The following is a 21674-nucleotide window of genomic DNA, read 5'->3' as shown; positions in this document are numbered from 1 at the left end:
CAAGAACAACAGTGTTGCCACCGCGATACCGGCGCCACTGCCGCCGGACGCCATCACTACCTCGCCTCTGCTTAGGCTAGTCTCAAACTCGAAATACGACTTTTTTGTTGGTGATTTCGTGACTAATCTTTTTCCCATCGGAGTTTGCGGTCACGATTTAAAAATAAGAAAATTGTGCACGAAGTTCAAAGTTCTACCAAGTTGGCATACCACCATTGATTCGGCCATTTGAATTGTAAAATGGTAAAATTCCTATTCTTTTTTCATGGCTGTTTTTTTTTTTAGATTTTATTTTGTCTCTGATTAATTATTTTAGCATTAGTTTTTAAATTTTGAAATGGTAAATATTTTTGTTTTTGCACTTGTTGAAGTAGTAGAATGGTTTTGTATTGATGAATGATGAGGTAATGAAGGAATACTTGAGAGTATATGGAACTTGTTTGGATTCTTATTTACAACTCAAAAGTCAATTGTTTGGTAAGAAAATATATACTTTTGGACAGTTTTTGAACAAAAGTCTTTCTTTGAATAGTGAAGAGCAGATTTTGTTTAGAATACTCTTTTTTAGACAAGATTGAACTCGAAAGTCTTGCCTGTTGAATTTTAGAGCAGATCTTGTTGAAACATCTGTCAAAAAAAAGGAGACAAATTTTTAATCATGAATTACTTGGTTTTTCTCCTATAAAAAAATATACATCTTTAGAGTAGCAGGGAGATATCTACTGACTAAAAAAGGAGAGAATTTTGAGAGAAACATTCCAGTAAAATCATCTTTAGTAGGTGAAAATTATGAGCTTTGTGAGTGTGTCTTAGAATGCAAAACCTTTAAGAAAAAATAGAAAGACTCTTCAGGCAATTTGTGAACTTGTTTAGCCACTAGTTTCAAGCATCTTTGTTGGTTTTCTAGGATGTCTTAATGCCATTTTTGCTGTTGTTTTTTGCTGCTATTCTAGCTCATTCTACGGCTGTAAATTTCAAATTCTTCGATCTAGGTATTTGATTTACTTTGTATTGCAGATACTTTCATAAGTAATAAAGATTTGAATTTAGTTTGGATTGTTGGAACATGAATATGTTCAATTTTGTTTAAGAATTAAATATTATGATTGTGATTGAGCCTGAAAACGTACTAGAAGTCAGTTAACATTAACTTTCTTTTACATGGGTAGTTGAAACCATTTTTTTGTATGTTTATGGAGGTTAGTTTTGAATGCATTATGTTTAAAATATTAAAAATTGATTAGTGCTGGAATTTTGGCCTGCCACTCTGATTTAGATCTTAATTAAGATAAAAGTGGCAGTTTAATAAAGTAGTTATTTATGCAATCATAACTTGGTAGAAATGGCTATAGTAAAATTGGTTTGGTCTATAATCAGGCATACAGGTGGTTGTCTATGCAAACCCCAATTTCAAAGTATCTTGGGCCAAAACCTAAATTTCTGTAGGCCCAACTATAACAAGTTAAGGGCTGGCCCAATGTTAAAGTTGTCCAAAATGAGCCAGCAGTGTAAATGCACCAAAATTGGTCCAGCAGCCCTAATAACAAAGAAAGTGTCCCAATGCCATTTTAAACCCAATGGAAAAAAGCTGGTCCAAATTTCCAATTATCAGCTTTTCAAATAATTTTTAATTTGTCATATTTCCTTCTAAACTATGTAGCTTAATTACATATGTAACTTAATAACCTTAGTAATTAATTTAAACGCTAGGCAATTAGTAAGCGCGTTTTAACCTTTTCGCTCACAGATTCGCTTGCGTATTCTGATGTTTAATATTCAATAAATAAATTCAATAATCATATACCGTATCTAATAGATTTAATTAATTTCTAATTTAATCAATCCTTGGCTAACCGCATATTCTCTTGCGTAGCATGATAGTAATTTTGTATTAATTTTAAAAATTAATTTTCTCAAAGCACAATTGTAGTAATATTTTTTCCAAAAATAATAATAATAATATTAGCGATCTAATAATCCTTTGTCATGACTGCGGATTCGCTTGCGTAGCGCTATTATGACAAAATTAATTACTTTTGTCTCGATCACGTATTTGCTTGGGTAGTGTGGTTATGACATCTTATCATTCAATAATTCTTCAGTTTTTTCAATAATCAAGCAATAAAAGCGGATAAATAAAACATGAAAATTTTATAAAACACAGTTTGTTCAAAATTAATTCAGGCCAAGTTTAAGTCAATAAAGAGAGCGTGCTAGAACCACGGGGCTCGGGGAATGCCTTACACCTTCTCCCCGGTCAACAGAATTCCTTACCCGAACATTGGTTTCGCAGACCGATAAAAATAGAGTAAAAACTTTCTTTGACTAGGGATTCAAATAAAAGGTGACTGGGAACACCGAAAAAAAAATCAATCCCAAGTGGAGAAATTTTAAATAAAATAATCTCTACTCAAGTTTGTCACTTTAATTGGAAAAACACTTTAACTTGTAATCCACAATACACATATCTTTTCGAGGTAAATGAGGTGTGATACATATGCCACAAGAGACGTACCATAGGCTTGCCCGTAGTGTAATACTTTACTAATTGAGCTCATTCAGTCAAGGATCGAGTAAGACTTTATTTGGTTGTAATGTAGGCTACGGGATGGGTAGGATACATTTAGATATAATGCATACACCTCCCTAAGCACTTTAATACATATAAATTAACAATTCAAACCCCACACCTATGTTGAACCAAACCCCAACCTCATTCATAATAGCACCAAGCTCCCAATTTCTTTAAGCACAGACAAAGCAAGATTTCCCACATTTATTTCTGCTTTTGGGATTTGGCGGAGTGATTGGTTATGGAATTCGGGGAGTTTTGGGACACTTAGTCCCTAGTTGTGAGTTTAAGCTTTAGAAATTGAACCATAGTCAGAACTGTGTGAAGACGGATCCGGAATGGAATTTTGGAGACTCCGTTAGCTCCGTTGAGTGATTTTGCGCTTAGGAGCGCGTCCGGAATGTGTTTTGGAGGTCTGTAGTAGATTTAGGCTTTAATTGGCGAAAGTTAGATTTTCGGCGATTTCGGCCGATAGTGGAATTTTTGATCTCGAGATCGGAATGGATTTATGAAAGTGGTTGTAGGTTCGTAGTGTCATTTTTTACATGTTTTTAAAATTTGAGGTCATTCGGACTAGATTTGACATGGTTCGGCGTCGGTTGTAGAATTTGGAAAATTCTAAGTTCTTAGGCTTGAATCCGTGCTTAATTCATGTATTTAGTGTTGTTCGATGTGGTATGAAGACTCGACTAAGTTTGAATTATGTTTTAGGAAGGGTTGGTAGGTTTGGTTAAGGTCCCGGGGGCCTCAGGTGTGTTTCAGATACTTAACGGAATGAAATCTGCACTTAGGAAAATCCGGTGCCTTTGCTGGTTCTGGTGTTTCGCACCTGCGGATGGGAGGCCGCAGGTGCGGAGGAATCCGCAGGTGCGGAACTGGTGGGGCTAGTGATGGAGCATAGGTGCACAATTTTGACCGCACCTGCGAGCTCTCATGTACGCATGGGAAGCTCGCAGATACGGAAAATGGGTTGTCAAGCTGAGCTCGCAGGTGCGGCTAATTGTCCGCAAAAGCGGAACCGCAGATGCGGCCCAGGGGTCGCAGGTGTGGACCCAGCCCAAGTAAGTGTTCTTCGCACCTGTGATGGGTTTGTCCGCAGGTGCGTGACCGCAGGTGCGGTCCTAGGTCCTTAGGTGCGGAAATCGCTGGGTTAAAGAGGCAGATTCGAGGGTCCATTCCTCATTTTTCACCAATTCGAATTTTAGCTAGGGAGAATGCGATTTTGCAAGGGTTTTGAAGAGGAAATCAGTGGGTAACAGTTCTTAACTCTAATTTGTGTATATTTCATTAATCTATAGTAGGTTTCCTCATTTAATCAAGAGATTTAAGTGAAAGAGTGGGAATTTGGGGGAAAAAGTTCCCCAATTGAATTTTTGGGTTTTGATCGAGTTCTAGGTGTCGGAATTGGATAATATTTGGACGAGTGAACTCGTGAGTGAATGGGGGTTCATAATTTGTGATTTTTACCCGATTTCGAGACGTGGGCTTGGGGAGACATTTTGGGCGTTTTCCCTAATTTTTACGCTTTAGCTTCGAATTAATTAGTTAAAATAGTTACTTGTAATTATATTTACATTATGCAATTTATTTGAATAGGTTCGGGCCATTTGGAGTCGGATACTCGTGGCAAGAACGTGATATCAAGTTGATTTGAGCGGTCGAGGTAAGTGGCTTGCCTAATCTTGTGTTGGGGACTTTCAACTTGGGATGGTTGATATTAATTGATGTGTGGGCACCGAGTACGTGAGGTGATGATAACGTATACGGGCTATTATTTCAAAAATACCGTTTTCCTTTCTAAATCATAAACTATTTTTCCTTATTAAATTGCACTAATACATTTAATTGTTCAGCTTAGATTAGAGGAGCATGCTTACGTGTTTTAACTGCCTATTTGACATTCTATGGGCCATGCTTAGTTAAATCCCTACTTCCATTATCTTTGTTCAGTGCAAACTGTATAACTCGATGTCATACCTGTCATTTCATCATGCGTTGCATATTTAAATTGGGACTACAGACATATTCCGGGAGATCCCCCTGTCTTGCATAGTTATTTTGGGACTACGGACGTATTCTGGGAGATCCCCCAGCACTGCATATTTACTTTGGGACTACGGATGTATTCTGGGATATCCCCCAGCATCGCATATTTACTTTGGGACTACAGACGTATTCCGGAGATCCTCCTATATTGCATATTCATTCGGAACTACGGGACGGTATCCCGAATGATTCCCCATTGTATTTACCTTGTTCTGAGCCGAGGACTCTCTTAACTATTAAATTTTCGAGAATTTCTTTAACTGTGTTACCATAAACTTTACTTATATCTTTTACTGTTTAATTTATTATATTTACTCCGGTATGGCCTTGTCCTGACCTCGTCACTACTCGACAGAGCTTAGGCTTGGCACTTACTGGGTACCATTGTGGTGTACTCATGCCCCTTTCCTGCACATGTTTTCGTACGCAAATCCAGGTGAAATCTATCAGCCTCGGGTTTAGTGCGTGCTGCTGATTCTAGGAGACTTCAAGGTACTTCTGCTTGCGTCCGCAGATCCTCGGAGTTCCCTTCTACTCTCTCGCCTAGAGATTTTCCTTATTATCTTCAGACTTTTGTATAGAGCTACATAGATTATAGCAGCTTGTGACTTAGTGATATTCCACGTCTTGGAAAATTATTTTGTATATGCTGAGTGTACTACTTTTGGTTATTTACAATATGTTGTTTATCTTTAAAATATTGTGTTTTCGTTACGTTTTTCGTAATATTAGGCTTACCTAGTCGTAAAGACTAGGTGCCATCACGACACCTTACGGAGGGTTAATTTGGGTCATGACAACCACTAGCAAGGAACAATTTTCTTTATAATATATACACACCACCATGTTTTTTCTTTTTCTAGATTCTGATTTTGTCCTCTTATTTCTTTCAATTCCCTACAAGTGGATCTCACAACAATTTATTTCAAATAGTGCACCTTTTTCCTTCTCTATAGTTCCACACAAAATCCCAAACATACATCCACTTAGCTTTTAACAAGCTCATAAATATATTAAGTGCTCAAGAGAGGTAAACAGTTCAAACATATAGTTAATTAAAACAAAGTGGATCAGGCTTGCAGTGTGGTTGCCAAAGAAATAGGGTCACGGGCTCAACGGGGTTAACTAGGATACACAACAATTAGGCGGGTCACAGACATAAAATTGTCTCAACAAAGAAATGTCTATATCACTTTCTAGACTGAACAAGACTACTATTTCGCTTTGCAAATACACGGGGCAAGTTCTAGACATCACTAAAATACACAAAATTTCAACAAAAACCTCACTCATACATTGGCACATAACTCACTTAGGATCGAATGTATCCCGACTCTGTAATCAAAACAGTTAAGCAAAGTTGCAATCACATAATTTAAGGTGCTTATTTAGGAGTCAAGAACTAAGCCTAGGCATCACAAATAAGGCACTCTTTTCTCTCAAGGCACAACAAAGTCAAGGAAAGTCATCTCCATACAATACATAGCACAAGACTACACTACTCCTAATAAAAGAAAGAATAACTACACCCGGTTCAAGCAAACCCCTTGAAAAAGAATCGCGGCATAAAGATAAACCAAAGGGGAATTATAAAACTACCTACGAAAAAAAATAAAACAAACCAAAAAAAAATCTTTTTATTCTTTTTCCTTCGACTTTAATCCCTCAAGAAACCTGTCGATGATATCCTTCGTCGGGAAAAATCGAAAACATAAAAAAAATTCAACTTTTCTATCTCTAACTCCTACAACTAACAAAAAGGAAAACTAATATACACACATACATACATACATACATACATACATACATACATACATACATATATACATAGAAATATCCCCCACCCCACACTTTAAGTTGTGGCATGTCCCCATAGTACACAATAAAAAAATATAAGGTAAAAGAAACTTCCCTGATCATCTAGTCGGGGTCTTAGTCGAAGTCAGACTCCATTCCTCGCGCCCGAACTAATGCACACATCCATACAGACAACTTCTTCTCGGCCTTTTTTGGGTACACCCCACACTTATCTTGCTCGCTCACCGCAGCCTTCTCTTTCGATCCCTTTAACTTCCACTCAACACTCGCAGCTGGTTTGTCCTTTTGTACCCCCTTTGCAACATCCATCTTAAAAGTCACAGTCTCCTCACCAACTCTAAGCATGAGTTTTCTCTCGTGTATATCTAATACAGCTCTACCCTTTGCTAAGAATGGTCTTCCTAGGATAAGAGAGACCTCCTTGTTTTCCTCCATATTCACCACTATAAAATCCACAAAAAATATAAACTTATCCACTCGAACTAACACATCTTCCACTATCCCCTCGGGTGTTATAGTCGTTTGGTCTACCAGCTGCAAAGATATGGGTGCAGACCTTATCTCTCCAATCTCCTTCTACAGTTTTCTATAGATAGATAGAGACATTAAATTAATTGAAGCACCTGAATCACATAAGGATTTATCAAAATTAATAGTTCCTAAAGAGAAAGATATAGTAAAACTTCCTGGATCTACACATTTTTATGGGAGTTTATTTTGCAATATCGTATTGCAATGCTCTGTGAGCTTGACCACTGAGGTCTCCTCTATTTTTCTCTTCTTCGTAAGGATCTCTTTCAAGAATTTAGCATAAGCAGGCATCTGTGAGAACACTTCTGTGAATGGTAAGTTTACATGAACCTGTTTCAGCACATCCAAAAATCTCTCAAATTGCTTGTCCGGCTTTTCTCTACTTAGCTTTTGGGGAAAAGGTAGAGCATGCATATGCTTGCTCTCCTAAGGTTCCTCTCTTCTTGCGTTTTCTCCTTTCTTCTTTTTGTTAGATTCCATATAGCATTTCTTCTTCTTATCAACATCACTTTTCAGTTACTACCCACTTTCCTTTTCAAGTCTCGTATCTTTTTTGGGTTGGGGTGAGATCTTTCAACACTTGCCCACTTCTCAGCGTTACAGCATTCACTATTTCTTTGGGATTTCTTTCTGTATCATTCAGGAGTGTTCCTAGGACCCTCTCAGACATTAGAGTAGCTAGTTTCCAAACCTGTCTTTCCAGGTTTCGAAAAGATATGCCTAGTTCTTTGATAGATGCACCATAGGCATCAAGCCTCTCATATGTCTTGATAATGAAAGCCTTCATTAGATCTTCAATGCTAGACTGATTAGACTGTGGAGGCTGATATTGTTGCCTCTGCTGATTTTGAAAACCCGGAGCTCTTTGTCCCTGGGATATAGAGTTACTTTGTTGTCATGAGTTCTAGCTACCATTTTGTGAGTTCCACGAAAAGCCTGGGTGTCTCTGTCCCATAGGATTGAAATTATTACCACTCTGGTAGTTGCCTATATCAAAACTTCCCACAGAATTTACCACTTCATCTACAGTTGCGGCCTGACACTCATACATTGGATAACTTATTCCACAAAAATTACAAATAGGTAATGGTTGACTCTGGATCTTGGCTAAGGTCAGTTTTCTTATCTCTTTCGCCATGGCATCTAGTTGGGCTTGCACCCCTGTATTGGCTATGGAATCTTCTATAATTGCTCTCATAATGACATTGGCTGGCATCTTCAGAGAGCTCATCAAGTATTGCCACAATCTCCTCAGGAGTCTTCTTCATTAAAGGACCTCTAACTGCAGTGTTCAGAGTTCATCGTGAGAGAGGTGTTAGTCCATCCCAAAACTCTTGGAGATGCATCCACAATTCAATCCCATTATGCTGACACTTCCTCACTATCTTGTTGAATCTTTCCCAAGACTCGAAAACTGTTTCGGTGTCCGTCTGGAAAAAGTTGTGAAATTCCCTTCTGAACTTCACTGTTTTTGCAGCTGAGAAGTATTTGTCAAGAAACTTTCTAGTCATATCTTCCCATGTCCCGATCGACCCTGTTGGTAAGCTACTAAGCTAGTGCTTTGTGTTATCCTTCAGTGAAAAGGGGAATGCCCTTAAGTAGACCGCATCCTTTGATACTCCATTGTATTGGGAAGGTGTTCATGATTTTTTCAAAGTCCATCAAGTGAATGTTAGGATCTTCGTTCACCTTTCCTCTGAAAATGCAGTTATTTTGGATAGTTTGAAGTAAGCCTTGCTTCAACTTGAAGTTATCCGTTGCTACTGGTGGAGGTCTGACACTGGACAATCCATGATTGTAGACTGGTCTGACATAATCACCCAATGCTCTACCAGGCCTGGGTACCGCATTCTCGAATGGATCTTCAATCAAGGGTCGATTCAGATTGAACCTTCGACCCCTATCATCCTTGACGGTCTCATCAGCAGCTCTACGGGTTGCCTTAGCTACTGTCCTTGTAGCTTCTTCTCTCTGTTGTGCTGCTTCTCTTGCAACCAGATTTGCCTCATATTCACCGTGATTAGCCATGTGTTCTTGGGTTGAAGGCTGCCCCAAGAACTTTTTGGTGAGTTCTTTCTCTTTCCTCAACTTTGACTCTTTTCTACCTCTGGGTTATATGGAATCTATTCCTTTGAAGAAGATCGAGTCGTACACCAAAGGAGTCAATATGCTGCCTGTACACGGAAGAGGAAACCCATGAAGAATAAAAAATAAAATAAAATAAATTACTGAATTAACATCAAAAACTATTTTGAACACTATTGATTTTCAATCTCCAGCAACGAGGCCAAATTTTGATGAGCGCAAAATATACTTAAATTATGCTCGCTAATCAAAGATATCATAGTATAATATCGTATCCACAAGGATTGGATTTAAACAGTATTCTCGTAGCTTCTAGCTTGATTGCTATCCAGGTGGATCAACAGTTGAGATATATATGATTCATAATTAAAATTAACTAAGAAACTAAAGCTATTGACTGGTGACTATCGAGACAAGGAATAAGCAAATAAGGTTATCAATGGGATACGGTAGGGTTTTGATAGGATAGGTGCAAGATAATTGTTCGCGATCTAACTCTAGATAGTTCACTTCTAATGTTCAAGTGAGTCTCTCGAATTCACTCACTTATTAGTTTAAACGTTCAGCAGAAACTCCTCTCTCTATTAAACCTTAACATCACGAGACGAACCAAATTAAGCACTGTGAAGATATGCAAGAATGCGTAGTGGATTGGTCTTTAGAAAAATTTATTTCGATTATTCTCCTAACTAGGTTTAATCAATGATCCAACTAGCCTCTTTCGAATACTTAGAAGAATCTACGAACTCAACTAACAATATAATGCAAAGATATCACAAGTTAAGCCTCTCTCGATTATATGAACTAGTGAATATAGATGCAACAATTAAATCTTCCAAAATAATTCAATACATAAATCTAGAGTTATAATTTACAAACAATCATCAATACACTAAATCCATCAAACCCTAAAGGAAACTACTCCATAGACATGGAGAAATTCATCACAAATATAATTAAAGTATAGAAAAACATAGGTTCGGTCCAAACTCGGGTCTTGAGTGAGGAAGGAATAATGAAATCCTTGTGCTTGTATTCTTCCAACTCATCCTTAGCTTCCTTAGGTCGAAAGTATGTCAAAAGTCCTCTCAAAAACGTGTTTCTAGTCTATTGATACCAAGTAGGAATGAACCCGGATGAAACTACCCTCTTTGAGCTGAAGTGAAAAAACCTACAAACTTTTTACACTTCATGCGTCGCACTATTCTACGCAGGGTGCGCAGCATTAGTGTATTTTGCTCGGTTGTAAACTCTCTGAGCTTAGCTTGTCTAACAAATTTTTGTACTAGTGCGACGCTTAATGCCACGCCTTATGCGACACACTAGTGCTTTTTTTGCTCTAGCCCTTGCTCTTTCTTCCAACTTTCGTATGCAACGCCGGTCCACGATCACCGGACGCGATCCCGGTTTAATTTCATGGGGTTTTACTCGAATTTCAAAGCTCTAAATTATCCAATTTAGCTCCAGAACATCTTCTTAACTCGACATCATCTCGTACAAAGCATAAAACACACAATCAGTGTAAAACACTACCAATTAAAGCTCAAACACAAGTAAAGTATAGTGAATTAGTGTGCAAAATGCGGCTAAAACGCGTGTTCCTAGCCTACCATCAATTACTATATACCTATTTTACCTTCTAAATAATCAACGTTTGTCTTCTTTTTATTTTTATTTTAAAAATATTTAATATTATAATTATTTTTCTCTTTTAATTTATATTATGGTTTTACCTATAGAATAAATATATTTTATTTATAAATTAAAAAGATAAAAATAGTATTTAAGCATGTATAATGTTGGAATAATAAAATGTTGAGAATAGTAATAAAATTAATTAGAAGAATTTGTTAGTAATGATATTTTTAATATTAATAATGAAAACTCAAAATTTATTTACATAATTGAGAATGAAAGAAAATAAATGTTTTAAAATATATATATTCTATCAACGTAATATAAAAAATAATTATTTAAAATAAAGATATTATTATAATATGCATTATATATTCTTGAAAATTATTCTCAATTATATTATTATTCCGATATTATGTATGCTAGAAAACTTTTTTATTTTAAAAATAAATTTATTTGTTCTTTAGGTAAGTCCGTTATGTAGATTAAAAAAAGAAAAAAATCAAAATATTAAAAAAAGATAAAAGTTGATAATTTAGAGGGTAAAATAGGTATTTGACAATCAAAAGTTTGAGAAATCTGGTCGAGTGACATTCTGAGTGTTATAAGCATAATTAAGTAATTTTTCTGTTATAAACAAAAGAAATATGACTTTACTAGATAACTTCGGATAATTGAGTAACCATTTAAATAATGGACTCTACTATATAACTTTCATTTTTAGTTAAGTAGTGTAGGGTTCAAAATAATTGGGCTTTTTTCGCCAAAAGCCCTCCTCTAAAAAATTATCTCTTTAAACTTTATAGCGTTACCATGGAATTACTTAATCATAGATAGTGAGATATGATGACGGTGGTAATAGAATGTTAAAATGGAAATAACTTTTAGAGTAATTTTTATCAATCTGGGAAATATAGAGCATGTTTCTTTCTTAATTCAGCTACAAGATTGTTTACCCGAAATTGTGATTCACGCTTAGACTATGGGATTCGGAGATACTGTTTTGTGCATCAATTGATACACATACCCACATTAAAACTACTTTTAAAAAAAATCTTATGGCCACACTTGAACTGCTAGTTTCGAAATAAGATACGCAAAGGACCTTAAAAGGGCCAAAAAAAAATAGATTACTTTAAATTTTAGCGGGCTACATGGTGCAGAAAGCTGATAAAACTTACCATAAAATAAATTTTGTCTACAACATCTCCAGTAGGCAAATTCTTGAAATTATTATCAGTCAAACACATCCTGTAACATCCTTTAGGATTCCATGGTGCCCACATCATTATCCCTTTCACTCCTGGATGTGTATGTACCTCCCTTATTATCTCCTCCAAATATATTTCCTGTCCAAATTGAAGATCACCAACTCATGAATTAGAGGTTAATTTCACGTATTAGCAACATCTAACTCGGTGATCCAAATTGGCAATCCAGCTGAAGCAAGCATATCAAGAGAAGATCTTATATAAGGCAAATTTGGGGTGACAAAATGTCCCTGGAGTCCAATTCCTAAAGGGCCATTGTAACCATGGGATCGAAGCTCTTTAATCTTTTCTAGGTACTTAGCTGGATTTGAAGTTCCATCAAATCCATGTTCAATTGTATTGAAATCATTCAAGAATGGAATTGACTTGCTATCAATTTCATTAGCCTTTTTGTAGTAAACAGCAGGCGCATTCTTCCCTAGAATCTGCTCTAAGAACGAGAAGTGGACATTTTCATTCACAACATCCCAATGAATAAGTTGGCCTAAATATCTATTCATCACTGAATTTATCCTTCTTGATGCAGCTGAAGATAGTTGTACTGGTGAAAGATAGCGCGCCCACGAGGGCATATTATGAGGATTATCCCAAAAGACATTGTGGCCGCGGACTTTAATGTTATATTTTTGGACAAGACTAAGCATAGGATCAGCTACGTTGTAGTCTAGTTGGCCGGGGATTTTCTCATTGGCGTACCATTTCATTTCGTTCTCGAAAACTATTTTCACGACCCAAAACCTAACCTGTCGTGATGGCACCTATCATAATACTAGGCAAGCCGACCTTTCCAAGACTCTTTCAAAATTTTAACAGAAGTGAACTAAGATATTTAAAATATCTGGAGTTTTTTCATAAATACGGGGTAAAATCCAAATAAAAACATAAGTGCGAAAAAATAGCCCGGCATGAGGGTGTCACTAAGTCATGAGTATCTAGATAACCAAACTAATACAACCAGTGTCTCAATATCAATACAAGATAGAAAGAAATATATAGAAGGAGAGACAAGGCCATGCGGACGCTGGCAGCTACCTCGTAGTCTCCGGTACTCGATCCTCCCAAACTCAACGACCTCCGTAATCAAACACACCTAGATCTGCACATGAAGTGCAGGGTGTAGCATGAGTACAACCAACTCAACAAGTAACAGAAATAAATAAGGAACTGAGAAGCAGTGACGAGCTATACAGTACAGTTTATTTTAAAAGTTTTCAGTAAAGAGTGAACATACTTTCAAATCCTGTGGTATAAGTCAAATCAGTTCGTGCTCATGTAAAACATATATGAATATTCCATAAACTTCACAACAACAATAGATAAGAACTAAGTGCAACAATAATTAAAAGCAAGTACAGCCTCTCAAGGCAGCAATCACTCAACCCATCTCAATAGATCACACTCCCGGCTATCAGACCTTCATACACATTCTTAATAGGTACATGCGCTCACTAGGGGTATTCAGACTCATGAGGGGCTCCTACAACCCAAGCGCCAATCCGCACGGATGACTCACGTGCTGCACGGACAACTCACGTGCTATAATATTATATCTGGATTCGCACGGATAACTCACGTGCCATAGTATAAATATAAGGATCCGCACGGACAACTCACGTGCCATATAACAATACATCTCAACCAGGCCCTCGGCCTTACTCAGTCATGAACTACTCTAGTCTCACAGCTCTCAATAAAGAAGGGAAAAACAGCCCAAATCAAAGTGTTACAGTATGTATATCATCTGAGAAAACAAATAACAGAGACTGAGGTAAACATGCACAGAAATCACTATGACTAAGTATAACTACCATGAGCAGGAATATAGTCTAAGCATGATTTCTAACATGAAAAGCAGTCAAGTTCTAGTGGAGAGGAAGGCATATAAACACAATTAAAGGCTATTAGACTTTGCAGTCTCCCGGGACGGACCAAGTCTCAATCCCTTACGGCGTACATCCACACGCCCACCACCTAGCATGGGTGCCACCTCCAAACAGTCACATTATACAAAACTCCGGGTCTCATACCCTCCAGACCGGATTTAAAGTTGTTACTTACCTCAACAGCGTAGAACTCCTACTCCGGAATGCTCTTTCCTCTCGAACCGGCCTCCAAATGAGCCGAATCTGTCCACAAACAATAAAAATATGATCAATATAAGCTAAAGGAATGAATCCCACAAGGAAAATACCAATTTATACAAAAATCCGAAATTGGTTCAAACCCAGGCCCCGGGCCCACGTCTCAAATTCTAACAAAAGTTACAAAACTTGAAAGCCCATTCACTCACGAGTCCATCCATACTAAATTCATCAAAATTCGACCTCATTTGGTCCCTCAAATCCCCAAATTACTCTCTACAAAATCCCAAGCCCTAACTCCTTATTTTACTCCAAAAGTCCTACTAATTTGGTGAGAAATTAACTGGAAAACACCATAGCTAATGATAATAGAGTTCAAGAAACTTACCTCAGTGTTAATCCTTGAATCCCCTTCCAAAATTCACTCCAAAAGCTCCAAAACACCGACTTGAAAATGGTGGAAATGAACCAAAATTCGCGAAGTATTCAATTTATAGTTTCTGTCCGGGTCTTTCGCACCTACGGCCAAATATGCACACCTGCGGTGCCGCATCTGCGCAAAAATATCCGCACCTATGGAAAATAATTAAAGCCCATAACTTCACACCTACGCTCCATGTCCGCATCTACGACCACGCAGGTGCGGAAAAGACCTCGCACCTGCGGCCACTGCTTGACCTCCTCACTTCCGCTTCTGCGGGCATCTATTCGCATATGCGGACTCGCAGATGTGACTTCCTCTATGCACCTGCGGACCCCGCCTACCTCATCACTATCCGCACCTACGAACTCCCACGCGCACTTGCGACCTCGCACCTGCGTCTCCCTCTCTGCATGTGTATAAATATCTGTAGCAGCAGCTTCAGCTGCATTTTCCAACTTCAATCAATCCGTTAACCACCCGGAATCACCCCGAGCCCCTCGAGACCTCAACCAAATATACCAACAAGTCATATATCAACATATGAACTTAGTCGAAATTTCGAATCACTCAAAACAACATCAAAACACCACATTACCCTCGAATTCAAGCCTAAGAATTTCTAAACTTCCAAATTCGACAACCGATGCCGAAACCAACCAAACCACATCCGAATGACCTCAAATTTTACACATATGTCACAAATAATACCACGAACCTACTCCAACTTCCAGAATTCCATTCCGACCCAGATATCAAATTTTCCACTGTCAACCGAAATCGCCAAATTTCCAGCTTTCGCCAATTCAAGTCTAATTCTACTACGGACCTCCAAATCACATTCCGGACACGTTCCTAAGTCCAAAATCACCTAACGAAGCTAATGGAACCATCAGAATTCAAATTCGAGATCGTTTACACATAAGTCAATATCCGGTTGACTTTTCCAACTAAAGCTTCTACTTTAGAGACTAGGTGTCTCAATGCACTCCGAAACCACTCCGGACCCGAATCAACTAACCCGGTATAACATAATATAGCTAAAAAGCACAAAAGGAAACAGAAATGGGAGAAAAGGGGCTATAACTCTCAAAACGACCGTCCGAGTCGTTACAAGTCTGTACTTGAATCTTGAAGTAAACCAATCTTGGTAGGCTTTGTTGTTTAGGATGTATTGGCTTATTGCATTGCCAAACGGGAAATTGTTCTTCTATTGTGCCTGGGAGACAACTACGTTTGGTAAAGGTTGGCCTTGAGAATCCACTGCTTGGATTTTCACTTTAGCTTTGCGTACCTGCGGCATGTTTTAGTGATTTTTTAGAATTTAGCTTCCATAAACTAATTTTTTTAATACTATCAGAAAAGTTACAAGATAATACAAGCAACCTATTATAAGATTGTAACATGCTATAATATGTTAATATCACTGAAAACATAAAAAAATTATATTATTGTCAATATATATAAATTAAATCCATTTTAAATTAGAAATCTCGTTAAATGAAATTAAAATTGCTTCTTATTCCCGTGTTTGATCTCTTCCATCTCTGCCTGGCTCGTTGTCACCTATGTTGAAGAAAGGTTTGGAACCCTGTAGAGAGTGAAGAGGGGACAAGCCGCGGCACATTAGTTCTTCCATACCAACTTAGCTGCCCGGCGTGGAGCGAAATAATACCCGGGGCAGCGGATTCGATTAATCGAAATTCAGTGCTGAAATTTCACCTCTACCATCAATAGGTTTAGCCAGCCGTGCCTCCTCCTTGTACCAGTTGATGTTGGAGCAGTGCTTAATATGAGTTTTTTCCTGCCCCAGACAACTTCGAGGTTCCCATCGATCGATTACAGAGGTCTCTGGCCTATCATTTGTTGGTCGATCCGGCTGGCGGCAAGTTTTCATCTTAATAAATCAAAGCAGTTTGTAAAATGCTACTTTTCTTTCTGCAACAAGTAAGACTACTTTTTCTTATCATACACCCAGTCAAGTGAAATCCAATCCACGAAACATATCGTAAGAACTAGTTAAGTTATTCTCCTTCATATTTATATGCTATCTAAACATGCTATAAGGGCCGGGTGTCATGATCCAACACCGCTTTAAAACAATATATACGTATTTCATTTATTTGCATGGTGTAAGTAATTTTTTTTAAAAAACATATACTCCTATAATATATATATATATGCTACATCGACGACACGCCGTGAAAACAATGGTCAAATTAAAACAAACAGTTGGGCAAAATCCTTGTGTACGTATGCGAAAATAATCGCAGTACCTGAAGTTACGTAGCGAGTATCCTTTTGCAAGAAATATTTTTGGGTAAAACCATGAAGGGCTCCTTTCCTGTTGGTAGCCACAATGAAAGTGTTATTAGTACTGCTGGACATCCTAGTGGCCATATTTGCAAATCCAGATTTACTCCAGCCCTTTAGTCCCTCATTCATGTCTGGATTCACGACTATTCCTCCATTGTATTGAGCTCTGAGAGGATCTGCCAAACACTGGAAGCATATATATATGTTAAACATAGCTGAGCAAGTTATCTGTTAAATATGTTAAAATATAGTAGGGGTGTACATCACTACATGGATCGGACTGGATTGGTTCGATTTTTATCAAAACCAAACCAAACCAACTATATCGCTTTGGATTGGTTCGGTTTTGTCGTGTTTTTCGAGTTTTTCGTTATTAAATATTATTTCAATTTTATTTTCTTTAATTTTTTAAAAGTAATACTCTTTCTGTTCCAATTTATGTGAACCTATTTTCTTTTTGGTCCGTTCCAAAAAGAATGACATCTTTCTAAATTTGGAAACAATTTAGCTTAAACTTTCAATTCTACCCTTAATGAGAAGCTTTTATAACCACACAAATACTTTGGACCCCTTTTTGACTTCTTTAGGACCACAAATTTCAAAAGTCTTCATTTTTTCTTAATCCGTGCCCAGTCAAACAGGTTCACATAATTTGAAACAGAGGGAGTATATGTTTAGTAAAAATTTAAAAAACTACAAACATATTATCTATTAAAATATTTTTATGGGAGAATTTTCTTAGTAAGACATGATAGTTATTTTTTTTCGTCATCTGGCAATAACGTTTCGCTGATTTACACTTTTGAGGTTAATTGAATTTAGTAATTAAATATAGAAATCAATATGATACTTATTCAAAAAAGATATAAGAATTAAATATATCTTGACATATAAATATGGAAGAATGATTGACGCATTTCAGTAACACTTGCTAAGAAAGTGATCATACAATTCATTATTTAAGGTTAATAAATATGGAGCACTTCATATTCTATTAAATATTATATCCCATAAGAGAATCTCAAATATTTCTAGATATGTTGTAAAGAAAATTCTATATAAAATCTCAAAAGTATATATATATAAATTTTATATTTATATGTTGGTTTGGTTCGCGTTTTCTTTTTACTCAATACCAAACCAAATCAAACCAAACTTAGTAGGATTTTTTTAATCAGTTCGATTTGACTTTTCGATTTAGTTCGATTTTCCGATTCGGTTTGTACACCCTAAAATATAGTATATAAATTATTTGCATTGTAGGTATATTAAATCCTCTTCAGAAAATCTGGAGTTCAAATCCTCCAGGTTGTAAAATATTACTATAAAGATAGCAGTAGTGGAAGCTTGCTTCAACTGTGAAGCTATAATCGTAATCTTCAGCATAAACTTCAACCCCTACAAAAGCAAAGGCCCAAAAAGAGAAAATAGAGGATATATAAATCTATACGACCCCTCACAGAAAAGGCATGCATATATCAAAATTTAAAATTTGTGCTTGATTTTACTTCACCAAAATGTCAAATATTCCTTGAAGGAATATTATTCCTTTGCATTATTATTTTTGACTTAATCAGTGCATTTTTCGTTATATTGCAAGTAATTTCTTCTTTTACTCGTCTTGGAAAATGGAAAAAGAAATATATATTTGTTTGCAATTTAATTAATATGTTTCAACAGTGTATCAAATCAATTGGCTAGTAGTAACGAAAAAACAAAGGTCTTATATAATGATTTATCAAATAGGCTAGGCTTAATTGCAAACCTGGATAATAAACAAGGAAATAAATCACAAGCCAAGGTATAAAATTTTCCATCTTCACGGTTTCCATGGCCACGAGTTCCCTGTTTCAATCACAATAACACTAAAAATTAGACTATACAAAAATAAAAATAAAAAATAACATAAGACAAAAATTAAAGAGGATATGCATCTCCCAGAAAAGTATTGGCTGCAAAACCGCATTTTTCCAACAAAAATTCCTGATGCCTAATACTTTACTTTTGTTTATTACATGGATGATGCCCTTCAATATAAAAGAAATAAAATGAAAAATGTGTGATATCCTTCCATGTTTGATTACCTCTAGGTTTTAACTCTAGGATGGTGGAATGGAGATAAATAATATACTACTTTAAAACACTTGATATTGTGTTTGCTCGAGGTGTCGGATTAAGCTATGAATGCATGCATGCATATATATAGGACTATAGGTGAAGCCTCTACATTTTTGTATGTGTTACTGGAAAAAACCTCCTTTATCACTTCGGACTAAAAATTACCGGTGCCACCTACCAACGGCTAGTAAATCGGATGTTCGAGGAACAAATAGAAAAATCAATGGAGGTTTACATTGACGATATGTTGGTTAAGTTCCCGCGAGCAGAGGACCATTTGAAACATTTGCAGAAAACCTTCGGCATATTGAAGAAATACAATATAAAGTTGATTCAGAGAAGTGTGCATTTGGATTCGGGTCCGGTAAATTTCTCGGATTCATGGTTTCAAACCGGTGAATCGCCTGTCAGGATTGGGGAATGTTCGCAAATGCGAACACTGATCTCACAATTGCGAGATCAGATACCAGTTACCAGAAATTGCAGAACAAGCTGAGTTTTCTAAGTCCAAACCACTTCGTAGCCTATCCGAAACTCACCCGAGCCCTCGGGGCTCCAAACCAAACATGCACACAAGCCTAAAATCATCATATGAACTTGCTCGCGCGATCAAATCGCCAAAATAATGCCTAGAACTATGAATTGAACACCAAATCAAATGAAAGTTTCAAGAAAACTTTGAAACTTCTATCTTCACAACCGGACGTCAGAATCACGTCAAACCAACTCCGTTTCTCACCACATTTGACCTATACCAGGTTTCAAAACCAAAATACGGACCCGGTATCCAAAAATTAAAATATTGGTCAAACATTTCAAAATCATTAAGCCTTTAACTTTCAAATTTCAACAAAGTGCGATAACTCGAGCTAGGGACTTCCGAATTCGATTCCGGACATATGCCCAAGTCCCAAATCACGATACGGACCCACCGGGACTGTCAAAATACGAATCTGGGTCCATTTTCTCAAAACATTAACCGAAGTTAACTCAAATGGATCTTAAGGCAAAAATTTCATATTTTCTCAATTTTTAACATTAAACTTTTCGATAAAATACCCGGACTGCACACGAAAATGGAGAAAAGCTAAAATGAGGTATTTAAGGCTTTAAAGCAAATAATTAGGTTCTAAAACATAAGATGAACTATCGGGTCATCACATTCTCCACCTATTAAATAATTGTTTGTCCTCGAACGGACATAGAAAAGTACCTGGGCTGATGAAAAGGTGGGATATCTACTCCGCATGTCCGACTCGGACTCCCGCATAGATGCTTCGATGGGCCGACCTCTCCACTGCACTCGGACTGAAGAATAACTCTTCGACCTCAACTGACAAACCTGCCGGGCTATAATAGCCACCGGTTCCTCCTCGTAAGTCAAATCCTTATCAAGCTAGACAGAGCTAAAATCTAACACGTGGGATGGATCGCGGTGATACTCTCGAAGCATGGACACATGGATCACCGGATGAACTACTGATAAATCAGGTGGCAACGCAAGATGTAAGCCACATCCCCCACTCTCTCAAGAATCTCAAAAGGCCCGATATAACTAAGGTTGAACTTGCCCTTATTTCCGTACCACATAACTCTTCTGTCTGGACTGGGCTGTGCGAAGTCTATCCTGAATCATCTTAACCTTTTCCAAAGCATCCCCAACCAAGTCTGCACCCAATAATCTAGCCTCGCCCGGCTCGAACCAACACACTAGAGACCGACACCGCATACCATACAGATCCTCATACGGTGCCATCTGGATGATCGACTGATAACTGTTGTTGTAGGCAAACTCCTCAAGTGGAAAGAAATGATCCCAAGAACCTCCAAAATCTTTCACACACGCACAGAGAAAATCCTCTAATATCTGAATAGTGCGCTCGGACTGCCCATCCGTCTGAGGGTGAAATGATGTGCTCATCTCCACTCGAGTACCCAACTCATGCTGTATGGCCTTCCAGAACCGTGATGTAAACTGCGTACCCCAGTCATAGATGATGTACACTATGAAGCCTGAAGATCTCGCAGATATAAATTTGAGCCAGCTGCTCGGACGAAAAGGTAGTCATCACAGGAAGGAAATGAGCTGACTTGGTCAGCCTATCCATAATCAACCAAACTGCATCAAGCTTCCGTTGGGTCTGTGGAAGTCCAACCATGAAATCCATAGTGATCCACTCCCATTTTCACTCCGGAATCTCTAACTTCTGAAGCAACCCACCTGACTGCTAATGCTCATACTTCGCATGTTGGCAATTTAGACACCAAACTACTTACTCCACTATGTCCCTTTTCATCCTCCTCCACCAGTAATGATGCCTCAAGTCCTGGTATATTTCCGCCAAGATTCTCCCCCTAATTGCGGCTGTAACAGATTTTTTGTTTCTTAGCTCGATATTGATCCTGGCCGATTTCGATCTTGATCAGTATCTGGGTCTTCGAGCTCGATCTTAGCCAATCTCGATCTTGATCGGTCTCTAGGTCTCGATATCGACAACATATACTTTGAACCATTGCTTGATATTACAATGATGAACCTAGGATCATCATGTTACAATCTTGATTAATCATACGAAGGGCAAAACTCGATTTTGTCCGTATATAGAAAGTCTCCACGTTTCTCGGATGGAAAATGATGAGAAACGATATGAATTTTCGGACTCCGACTTGGTGGATAATGATGCCAATGACGAGCCCGATTATGATGTATGTAACAAATGTCTCATCGGTCCATTTACCAAGGCATTAAATGACTGTCAGTCATTGGTAGGCCATTATAG

General features: G+C 37.5%; 1 protein-coding gene across 1 annotated transcript; it reads right to left on the bottom strand.

Moving 5' to 3' along the window:
- Positions 1-12080: 12080 nt before the first annotated feature.
- Positions 12081-12662, bottom strand: LOC107770516 (endo-1,4-beta-xylanase 4-like). Its single transcript, XM_016589835.1, has one exon. The coding sequence runs from the start codon at positions 12660-12662 to the stop codon at positions 12081-12083; it is 582 nt and encodes a 193-aa protein (XP_016445321.1).
- Positions 12663-21674: the final 9012 nt, after the last annotated feature.

This window comes from Nicotiana tabacum, chromosome 19 (genome assembly GCF_000715075.1).
Source record: "Nicotiana tabacum cultivar K326 chromosome 19, ASM71507v2, whole genome shotgun sequence".
Taxonomy (NCBI): Eukaryota; Viridiplantae; Streptophyta; class Magnoliopsida; order Solanales; family Solanaceae; genus Nicotiana; species Nicotiana tabacum.
The sequence above is the reverse complement of the archived record's forward strand: the minus strand, read 5'-3'. Positions and strand labels throughout refer to the sequence as shown.